Genomic DNA, 11,711 nt, shown 5'->3' with positions numbered 1-11,711 from the left:
GTGGCACCCTGATCCTCTGGATTAAACCATAATTCTTACACTAGTCCTTGAGGTCCTATGTTACTTCTCTGATCTAATACCTACTACTCTGTCCTTTGGTTATTCCATCCAGCCATCCCAGACTCTTGGTATCATCAAACATGCCAGGCACTCTCCTGTCATAGAGCCTTTGCACTGGCCGTTCCTTCTCTCTAGAATCTTCCTCTCTGGGATCTTTGCACGGCTTTCTCCCTCCCCTCCTCTAAGTCTGCTTCTATGCCCCCTCCATGAGACCTACCCTGGCCAAGTGTTTAAAATTCCAATGTGCTCCCTAACACTCTCATTCCTCTCTATCCCGCTCTACTTCTTTTCTTCATACAATTATCATGTATAAGTTTAACATACAATATATCTCATTATGTTTATGATGTAGTCTCACTCCCCTGGGGGTCAGAAGGAAAGCCCTGGAAGGCAGGGATCTTTATTTGTTGACTGATATATCCTAAGTGCCTAGGATAGTGTCTGGCATATAATAGGAATTCAATGAATATTTGTTAAAGGGAGAAATGAAGGAAGGAAGGAGGGAGGGAAGATGGAAGGAAGAAACCTGAACACGTCTCACTGAGGAAGGGAGCCAGTAGAGGCTGAAGATACAAGCAAATGGACTGAACCAAGCCCTTGAGAATATGAGAAGAAATGGGATCTAGAGCACAGGTGGTAGGATTAGTACCGGACAAGGCTGTGGCTGCAAAGAGCAGACTTACACCCTGGTGAAAATTTTATCAAGTCTCCAGCAAGAGCAGACAGGCTAAAAATCATACATGGGATTTATATTGCTATGCAATAGTTGGCTCCTGAGGTCCTGGGCCTCCTTCTGCATGGCTGGCTCTGGTTCTGTCTGCCCACCATCCTCCCCACTCTGCCCCCCAATCCCAAGAGGAAATGAAGAAAGGATGGATGTTGATGCAGTGAAGTCATAGGAGTATTGGGAAGATCCCAGTTGGGAGTGCTGTTCTGGTAGTTTGTTTTTTATTTTGTTTTGTTTTTCACAGAAGCGGGAGATGAGGTCATTTTCTAAGAATTAATTGGGTGGCAGTGGTGGGCTTTGAGGTGTGAGGAGAACGGAGAAGTTTGGATATTTTTATTGTGGAGAATGGGAGAATCTTAGGGATTGCTGCTGAGGTAAAAGGTAGAGAAAGGTCGTTAGGGTATCACAGAAGAATTGAGTTAAGGTCAATGATGTGCATTCATGGCTGTCAGAACCTGCCCAATTGTGCATTTTGCTACAGCAGTGCCCAGCAGCCCAGGTGCCAGCATGGAGCTGCAACCCCAGGGTTGAGTTCTCTTTTTTTGACCAGGCAGGTGAGATAGAACAATGGGCAAGTTGTTCAAGGCAGAAAAGTATCTTGGTTGAAGTGATCGATGATTGAATCTAAGCTGGATGAGGAAGGGAGTGAAGACGTAAAGGGACCAATAGGAATAAAATCGAGGGTTCTATGGATTACAGCAGTGCTTATCAAATTTAGTGGGTATAAGAACCACCTGGGAAGGGCCAGATCCTAAAATTATTATTCAGTGTGTCTGGGTGAAGACCAGAATATCTTCAACAAGGATCCTGGTTGATTCTGATGTAAGAAAGCCATGGACCATTTTTTTGGACAAATAGTGGATTTTAAGTTATAGTGAGTTTAAAGAAGTGATTTTTGAGAGGAGCTGAGAGAGAGAATACTGTAAGTGATGTGGATTAAGGCTGCCCCAGCTAGAGAAGCCCAAGGTGACCTGGCCTACATGCCAAACTATATGACCCAGTGGACTTTTTTTATGGTATGAATTAGGACTGCCCCAGGGAGAGAAGCCCGGGGCATCCTCAACTGCATGCCGATCTATATGGCCAGATTCGTATCTAAAGTTATATGACCGCACAATAACCAGACCCCATCTGCACTGAAATCATTTAATGACTTTTACATCATCTTTTCTTTTTTCCAGTAAAAATAAGTCACGTACCCATGCCTTATAAAATTAGCCCTAACCGTCAACTCAGGGCAGCAGAAGCTCTGACTGCTCATGGGTCCTGTCCCCATGCTATTCCACACTATTCTCTAAATAAAAAGCACTACTACCAGATCTTGAGAGTCTAAGAAATCTTTCTTTTGACTCCTCGGCTCACCGACCCCGCATCATGGTTACAGTGTGAGGTGACTAATTTATTATCTCAAAGGTGGAACAGCCTCGAATGATGAAAGGCTCAGGGTGTGCCCAAGAGAGTGGGTGGCTGAAGTGGAGGTGAATGTCACCACAGGTGAGGAGATCAAAGTACCGAAAGCCTAGATAATCCAAGTGGAGCTTAAAGCCAGCCCAGATGATGGCAGCACTTGGACAGAGGCAAAACTGTGAGCAAAGTTCAAAGTCATTGGTAAATGAAGGCGAGGGAACTGCAGGCGGGCAGACAAAACAAAGATGTGGGGCAAAGGCGGGTGTTACTGGCTAAGAGTTTTACACAATGGCTGAGAAGTGAAACTGGCTAATGTTAGTTGAGTGTTTACTGTTTGCGAGGCTTTACACACATCAGTCCACTTCACCTTCACAAACCACAACTCACAAATTTCACATAAAGTAGGTGCTATTTTTTATCTCCTTTTTATGATGAGGAAACTAAAGCACAGAGAAGTTAACTATCAAGAAGCATCTCACAGTTCTTATCCACAAATGCTACATTACCTGTCATAAAGTAACAGTGGCAGGTGTTTTAATACATTTCAACTGAAACAAACAAACACAAGATCTCCTGAATATTGTTAGGACTGGGGTTAATTCTTTGGGAAAATAATGGAAATATTTCTTTAAATTTCACTTGTTCAGAAACATTTATTCTGGCATGCGGTCCGCCTGGAGGGGTTGCCGCTGGGCCGGGCATCAGCCGCGCGCAGCCGTTTGGCGCACGTGGCTGCGCACCCGGCCCCCAGCACCCTGGAGCCGCCGGCCTCGGTTGGCCTCGGTTGTCAACCCAGCACCCTGGAGCCGCCGGCCTCGGTTGGCCTCGGTTGTCGAGGCGGTGTCATCCCCGACCATCGTCGACGCGTTCACCACGGGCCGGCGAGAGCCCCGCGGCGGCGGCCCCCGCGCTCCCCAGGAGGTTCATCTGCTCCTTCCCCGACTGCAGCGCCAGTTACAACAAGGCCTGGAAGCTCGAAGCGCACCTGTGCAAGCACACGGGGGAGAGACCATTTGTCTGTGACCGTGAAGGGTGTGGCAAAGCCTTTGTCAGGGACTACCGTCTGAGCCGCCACATCCTGATTCACACTGGAGAAAAGCCATTTGTTTGTGCAGCTAGTGGCTGTGATCAAAAATTCAACACAAAGTCAAACTTGAGGAAACATTTTGAACGCAAACATGAAAATCCGCAGAAACAGTATGTATGCAGTTTTGAAGGTTGTGAGAAGACCTTTAGGAAACAGCAGCAGCTGAACATCCATCAGTGCCAGCACACCAACGGACCACTGTTTAAGTGTACCCATGAAGGATGTGGAAAGCACTTCGCTTCTCCCCGTGGGCTGAAACGGCAGGGGAAGGTCCACGAGGGTTATATATGTCAAAAAGAATGTTCCTTCGTGGCAAAAACATGGACAGAGCTTCTGAAACATGTGAGAGAAGCCCATCAAGGGGAGATAAGATGTGAAGTATGCCAGAAAACATTTAAACGCAAAGATTATCTGAAGCAACATAAGAAAACTGATGCCCCGGAGTGGGATGTGTGTCGATGTCCAAGAGAAGGCTGTGATAGAACCTACACAACCGTGTCTAATCTCCAGAGCCATATTCTCTCTTTTCATGAGGAAAGGTGCCCGTTTACACGTGAACATGCTGGCTGTGGCAAGACGTTTGCAATGAAGCAAAGTCTCACTAGGCATGCCGTCGCACATGACCCTGACAAGAAAATGAAGCTCAAAGTAAAACCTACTCGAGAAAAGCGGAGTTTGGCCTCTCGTGTCAGTGGATATATCCCTCCTAAAAAGAAACAAGAACAAGGCGTATCTCTGCCAACAAACGGAGAGTCACTGCGCTGCCCTCCAGACCGGGCGCCCCTGACCATTGCAGTGCTCGCCCTCAGCCAGAGAGCATCTTGCTTTGTTTAAAAGGACTACACATCAGCCAGCTCAGTTATTTTTTTTCTTAGCAGCACATTTTTCTTTATTAAAATTACTGATGCAGAACATCTAAAAAAAAAAAAAGAAACATTTATTCTTCACTATCCAGCAGGTGGCAGCACTAAATAACAATTGCATACTAATAGGTCATCTAAGAGAAAACAACACAGTCTGCACATATCAAGACTTCTGTCTACTCCATGCCTTGAAGATTTCTTCAGCAGCATCCAGTGTACTGTCTTTCTGTAAATAAATGAAATAATCATCGTTACATTTCAAAATAAATTCAAGATGAAGTAAAATTTAAATATCAAAAATACAACAAACTCAGTCTCTCGGGAAGAGTGGTGCAGTGATTTAGGAACCAAGTGCTCCTCGACCCTTGATAACCTGAGCCGGGCTGGGTCAGGCCCCAGCCTGTCCTTGGCCTCCGCAGTGATGACAGAGCCCAAGAGCACTCATTCAAGGGGCACATCTTCCCAGCGACTCAAGTCACTGGCGCCTTGCCTACATTAAGTGGGAAACCCAGCAAGGGCATGGACAGAGACTGGGAAATGGTGTCTGCAGCATCTTCCCTCACCTCAGGGGTCTAGGACACAGGTCCCAAGTGCTTTAAGAAGTCCAGAGGCAAATCAATCAATCCAATTATTTATAATGCTATATCCCATTGCCATCTGGCTGGAAAAGTGAATGAATTTCACAAGAATTCAGTATTAGAGGAGCTAGGAAGTGTGAGGCCAATCACTGTTCTTTACTGCTCCTCTCCTGACACTGAAGAAACATACAGATTAACCAGCATGGGACCAAAGAGCATCACCAAGAAAATGACTGACAAACTGTATAAACACAGTTTACAGTTTCAGTCTGAGTTTACAGCTCAGACTGAAAACGGTTTAACCTGATCCCAGCAAAAACCATGTCCATCAGTGTGGATGCTCTCATTATTCATAACCACTTGTGGCAGCCCAGGCGGTCCCCAGTGCCAAAGATGACCCACACTCATGAATGACACTAATGTGGCAGACAGCCTGAAGGATGTGTTGACGGGATTGATATTTATTATTTTCATCCATTTGGGTATGAGTGTGCAAAATCACTGACTTCCTTCAAAGAGGCTTCTAGACAACAAAAGAAAACCCCTCCCTTATCTTGCAACACATAGAGGATGCCAGGTGTAGCGAGAATGGAGGAATAAACTCCATGTTTTTAATGGTTCACAGCTGCTGTGGTCACTGCTATCTGTGAAAGCTTTCAGACGAGAGGTGCACATGTAGAAAGGTCTCTAGGCAGTGGATCCCTTTAAAGTTCTCCTTCAATATAAATCAAAAGTGATTTACTTTGCTTTCTTGCCTCTCACCTCACCCCCTTTTGCACATGACCTGACACCCTCAAGCAGGCCAGCTATAATCTCGTGAGATTGTAGGACTGAGACTCAATCTCGTGCCAGGGTGTTTGAATGTCTTTAGGAAAGGAATTTGTACTGGGGAAATCTTTTTCATTTGACAAATTGTATGACATTTATTGACTATGTCTATGGCCCACGTTGATATACAATTCCAAGATTTCTGAAAGAATCCCTATACCTTGCTGCTCAGAAAAAGTTTACTGAAAATACTAGTTCAGTAAAATCACTGAAATCTGCAAAGCCTGTCTTCTGCTAAAATAATGTTTGTAGATATGGAGATGATTCTTTCTGACACAACTGTGGTGAATGGTACTGTTAACTGGCATTTGCTTAATTGAAAATAGGCAAGTTGAGCAAATTACAGCCATCATTCATTAAGTTTTGGATAGTACTCTAATAATTTGTTCCCTTTAATGAAGATAGATTTGAGGAGAGTAGAAAAAATAGAACGTAATAACTAAATGAAGATTTAAGTGAATATCTGATCTCAAGTGAAGAGAATTTTTCAAAGTAAGAATGCAAAGGGAGACTCCCAAAAGGAAAACAATCACAGTAATATATGCAGTAGTCTTGCCTTATCTCACGGGACACATTCCAAGACCCCCAGTGGATGCCTGCAACTGTAGATAGTATTGAATCCTATACATAACATGCTTTTTCCTATACATGCATACCTATGATAAAGTTTAATTTATAAATTAGGCCTAGTGAGAGATTAGCAACAACTAATAATAAAGTTGGCTTTGGGTCCATTATTAAGTAAAATAAGGGTTACTTAAACACAAGCATCGCAATACCACCAGTTAATCTGATAACCAAGACAGTTACTGAGCGACTATCTGGCGGGTAGCATATGCAGCGTGGATCTGCTGGACAAAGGGATGATTCAGGCCCTGGGAGGGATGGAGAGATTTCATCACACTGCTCAGAATGGCACAAAACTTAAAACTTATAAATTGTTTATTTCAGGAATTTTTCATTTAATATTCTTTGGGCCAAGGGTGATAGTGGGTAACTGAAACCATGGCAAGTGAATCTGTGGATAAGGAGGACTACCGTAACTGCAGAAACAAGTCAAACTGCAGCAGAACTTACACTGAAAAATAATTGTCTGCTCCTCCCCTCCTCAGCCTTCCTGTTACGCCCGCCATCCCCCAAGGCAAACTTTCATGGCAATTTCTAGTTTTAGTTCTAGCGCTTACCACTAATATCTAAATAATGCATATGTTTCTATTTCCTTACTTATCAACTTTAGACAATATTCACCATTCTCTGCTCTGAATAAGGAAAAATTAGTGCATTCACACTACTCTGTTCCCTCCCATCAAAGTTGCATAGTTACAATTACTGATAAAATTAATTTATTTTTTGAATAGGTAATACCTGCATATGGTATACAATTAAATTGATGGGTAAATAGTGAAAATCAAGCCTCCTGTTCTTCCTCTTCTACTTTCTCTATTTCTCCTTTTCCTTTCTCTTCCTTCTCTACAGAATTATTTAGTCCAAAAGCCATTGGGCGCAGCTGAGTGACGTAGGTGCCCATGTCCGGGGGCAGGGGAAGCCTTGGCAGCCTGGTACAGGACGTCAGAGTCAGAGTGGAGTGAGGAGGGTTTCCAATGTGCGTGGCACGAGGTGGAGATGATGGCAGTGGTGGTGCTTACCAGGAACAGCATATCAAAGTCCACGCAGGGTAAGCAAGCCATCTGTATGGCAGGGTGTTGGAGCCTGGATGGGGTGAGGCAGGCATCTGCCAAGGCAGACTGGCATGGGGTGTCAGAGCCCATGACAGGTCAGGGCTTCTATCCAGTGGGTGACAGGGGTGGATTGGTGTGTGATGTTGGAGAGTTAGAGGAGGGCAGCTCTGCAGCAGGAGGGTGATGGCAGCAGCAGCCTGGTACAAAGTATCAAAGCCTGAGTAGGGTAAAGGGTGCCCGTCGGGGTGGTGGATGGAGGAGCAGTGGCATTGACACAAGACTGGTCACATACCAAGGTACTGATTAAAGAAATGATTACATGATGACAGCCAGGGTTTTCACTGTCAAAGAAGGGTGTTACAAATACGGAAAGGGAAAAAGCTAGAATAAACCCTGTGGTGGTTTTAATATAGTTAGACAGACATAGAAATAAATGCATGTGTAAATATGTGTATTTATGTATAGATGCGTGTGTAGGTATGTATATACTTTCATATATTCCCTATCTCTGTCCACTGGGAGGGCTTGGGAGCACCAATACCCCAATAGCAATGAGCACTCCTAATGCCCAGATCTTGGTTTGTAAATACCATTCTCCAGTAAAAGTTACTCATGATCGGGGTAGATAATGACAAGAAGAACCTGGTGCACCTTGCTATGCCAGTAAGTAAGGAAATGCTCAAGATGATGGAACATGTCAAAGGAAACAAAGGCCGGCCTGAAGGGGCTCCTCATGGTCAAATCTGGGAAAACCTGAGCATCAAAGTAAGTAATAAGAACAATAAATTATAACCCACTGAATAAAACAGGAATCCATAAATCTTTACATATATCAATCAATAAATGAATAAATTGCCTAATGAGATACAGAATATTTTCACAGTTTCAAAGTACCTCATCACAAAATATTGATTATTTATCAAGGGAAAAAGTGGAAGTTTACAGTAGAGAAGCCTGGCAGACACCACCTTAATCAGGTGATTAAAGTTGACATCATCAGTAATAGGAAAAACTAAAATCATGTGCTTCTTGATAGAATGCAACAAAATGAACATAGCATCAGTAGCATGGTTTCCTGCCAAAGGTGCACAACCTGAAAGTAATCATGAGGAAAAACAAACGTTGAGGGACTTTCTTCAAAATAATTGGCCAATAATTTTCGAAAGTATCAAGGTCATAAAAGTCAAAGGGGCCGGCCCAGTGGCATAGTGGTTAGGTTTATGCACTCTGTTTTGTGGCCCAGGGTTCGCCGGTTCAGATCCTGGATGCGGACCTACGCACTGCTTATCAAGCCATGCTGTGGCAGGTGTCCCACATATAAAGTAGAGGAAGACGGGCAGGGATGTCAGCTCACAGACATTCTTCCTCAGGAAAAAGAGGATTGCTGGTGGATGTTAGCTTAGGGCTAATCTTCCTCAAAAAAAGAAAAAAAGTCAAAGAAAACTGAGGAACCATTCCAGCTTGAAGGAGACATGACAACCAAATGCAACGCATGATTCTGGCCTAGATTGATTGATGATTGATTGACACAACTCTGGCCTGGATTTATTTATTTATTATAAAAAGGACATTATTGGGACAATTAGTTGAAATCTGAATTGGGTTGGATCTGAGGATTAGATAGAATGATACAGCAATGTTAACTCACGATTTGATGGTTATATTGTGGTTTTGTAGGAGAATGTTTTTATTTACGGGGAATATACATTAAAGCATTTGGGGGTGATAGAGGCATCATCAGTAATTAAGTCAACAATTTGCTCTAAAATGTTTCAGAAAAAAAGTTCTTGAACCATATATATTGAGAGTACTTTAAAAGTTTTTCTTTTTGTGAGGAAGATTCGCCCTGAGCTAACATCTGTTGCTACTCTTCCTCACTCAGTTCTCCTGAGGCAACGCTGGGATTTTATCACATATCCTTCCAGAGACAGTTCAGGCCTTCAAAAACAACTGTCTTCCTCCCTCGCTCCCTTCCTTCCTTTTCCTTCTCACACAAATGACAGAGTTCCATACCAACTGTTCTGCTCCTTGCTGTAAGCTTATGCTTTATCGCTACCTGGAGAGCTGCTTCATTCTTTTATCGATGTGAAGGTACCACAGTTTATTCAAGCAGCCCTCCCCGGTGAACATTTCGGTTGTTTATAATCCTTTGACATTACAAACAAAGATTCACTTAAAATCCTTGAATACAAGTCAATCCACAGACAAAAGCATCCTAGAAGTAGAATTGTTGAGTCAAAGGGTGTGTTTGTGCATTTACATTTGGATGGAAATTTTCAAACTAACCACTACAGAGATTTTACAAATTCTACTCCCACTCTCATCTATGTGAGTGCCATACAGAACTTTTTGGTTATTTTGGTGATTTCCAATCTAATGGATAATATACAATCTCAATGCAGGTTTGCATTTCTCTTCTTACGAGTGAAGTGGAGGAGCCTTTCATGTATTGACAGCTACTCAGGATTTTACCCATAACCAATGTAAAGTGCTGCTTTTTGGCTTATTTTGCCCTAAATTCAACTTCCTTTCTTTCGATTTCCATTTTCTTGGTATGTTTTGCCATCCTTTTATTTCTAGCCTCTCCAAGAGGTTGAGTTAGGTGTGCCAACTTTCCCTGGGGACTTCTCGGTATTGCTCTATCTTCCAACAGTGAATGTTGACGCAAAGGATCTGGGTTCACACTGATCCTCTTCTGCCCCCTGGAGGCCCGGATCTTTTTGTCTAGATGCCAAAGGATCATTCTTTATCTTTAAAGTCCAAAACAGTAAACAAAGTATAGCTCAGTGCTAATTATTCCGTGACAATTTTTCCTGTGATAAGGCATTCCCTTTCAATTTTTAGATTTGTTTGCTTGGTTTTTTAATGGAAAGCATTCTCAAAACAAAGCTATAAAATTCTTTCCTGTTTTTCCGATTTGTTCTGTTTTTGTTTTTCAGCGACTTCACGTTTCTTTCTTTCTTTTTTTCTTTTTGAGGAAGATTAGCCCTGAGCTAACATCCGCCACCAATCCTTCTCTTTTTGCTGAGGAAGAATGTACCTGAGCTAACATTTGTGCCCATCTTCCTCTACTTTATATGTGGGATGCCTGCCACAGCATGGCTTGATAAGTGGTGCATAGGTCTGCACCCGGGATGTGATCCAGTGAACCCCAGGCCACCAAAGTGGAGCGTGCCACCTTAACTGCTATGCCACTGGGCCAGCCTCTACTTATTTCATTTGTATTCTGCATCTATAATTTTTCTTTTTAATATTTTTAAATTCTTTGTTCCTTCCCACTTTTCTTTGCTCACTTTTCTCAATCCTTAACGTGTTTACCGAAGTATTTAGTACTCTTTGTGCAGTTTCCAATGTCACTACAATTACCAGTATCTTTATTTTGTGCCTTCAATTTCTTACCTGAGCTCTGAGAGCTGCTGTTTCATCTTCTTATATTATCTTACTCTATCTTCCCTGAACTTTAAAAATCTCTGCTTTAATTTCATTTTAAAGGTTTTGAATTTGAAATATCCTAATCTTTATTTGCTCTATGGCAACATTTTTCTGGTTGAATATTCTCTGATACTTGTTTTTCCTTGTACCTTTCAGCTTTTTTCCTCAGAGCATCTCTTTATAAATTCATAGGTGATTTCTTTTTATGACTTATTTTTGATTGAGTTCTCTTTGTAAGCTCCCACTGATGGTGCATCTAATGTTCCCATTGTTCTAGGTAATGAGTATGCTACCTGCTGGCTTTGTCTATGATTTGAAGATGTATTTGCAGGTCTGTATAAGGGAGGAGGCAGGACGGCAATAGAAGAGAGCAGATTCTCCTTGCCTCACAGTAAAGTTTAATATGATTGATGTAAAGTTCAGTGAGGGGGAGTTCCTTTAGATTCTGTTTCTTCCCAACTAATTTAATCGACTACTTCCAATTTAATACAACTTCTTCACATTGCCTCAACACAGCTTTTAGCAAAAATGGCAGGGGTGAATGAGCAAATCTACAGCCCAAACAGAATCTCCTTTCGACCCTGCCTCACATAGGTTTCTACCCTGCCTCTCTCATGACGCCAAATGGGTCTGGAGAAGCTCCCACTGCCAGTCCACTTACTGTTCCGATTGTTGTAGATAAAGAACAGGCTAACTCCTGGCTCTGTCGACAATGTGAAGACGCAGAAGCAGGAGCCTTTCCAGGCATATTTCTTCTACCATTACCTTCACTGTATTTGGCAACTCTTCCTCATCTACTGGGGAATTTGTTTTCCACTGTCCTAGTTATTTTTTAATAATTTCCAAGAAGAAAATGGGGGAAGGGTTGTATTTATCATTTTAAAACTGGAAGTCTTACATTACTTTTTCTTCTATTAGTTCTGTTTATTATGTCAAATAATATACCTATACCTCTATTTCTAGATCCACTGTAAGATGAGAATATTAATAGCCTTACTGTTTCTTCTACATTTTGGTCAACTAAATGTTGACATTGTTAGGTCATTAACA

General features: G+C 42.5%; 1 protein-coding gene and 1 pseudogene across 11 annotated transcripts in view; one reads left to right on the top strand and one right to left on the bottom strand.

Moving 5' to 3' along the window:
• The first annotated feature begins 2,857 nt into the window (after positions 1-2,857).
• LOC103557311 (transcription factor IIIA pseudogene) lies at positions 2,858-4,259 on the top strand (annotated as a pseudogene).
• KYAT3 (kynurenine aminotransferase 3) overlaps positions 4,144-11,711 on the bottom strand; it is a 54,397-nt gene continuing 46,829 nt past the window's right edge. For all 11 annotated transcript variants that reach the window (XM_070592440.1, XM_070592441.1, XM_070592448.1 and 8 more), the window contains one exon: positions 4,144-4,370. In XM_070592440.1, coding sequence (XP_070448541.1) covers positions 4,308-4,370 — 63 coding nt within the window. In that variant the 3' untranslated portion in view covers positions 4,144-4,307. The remainder of the gene's footprint in view (positions 4,371-11,711) is intronic.

This window comes from Equus przewalskii, chromosome 24 (genome assembly GCF_037783145.1).
Source record: "Equus przewalskii isolate Varuska chromosome 24, EquPr2, whole genome shotgun sequence".
NCBI classification, from domain to species: domain Eukaryota; kingdom Metazoa; phylum Chordata; class Mammalia; order Perissodactyla; family Equidae; genus Equus; species Equus przewalskii.
Note: the sequence above shows the minus strand (reverse complement) of the source record. Positions and strands in the feature narration are given on the sequence as shown.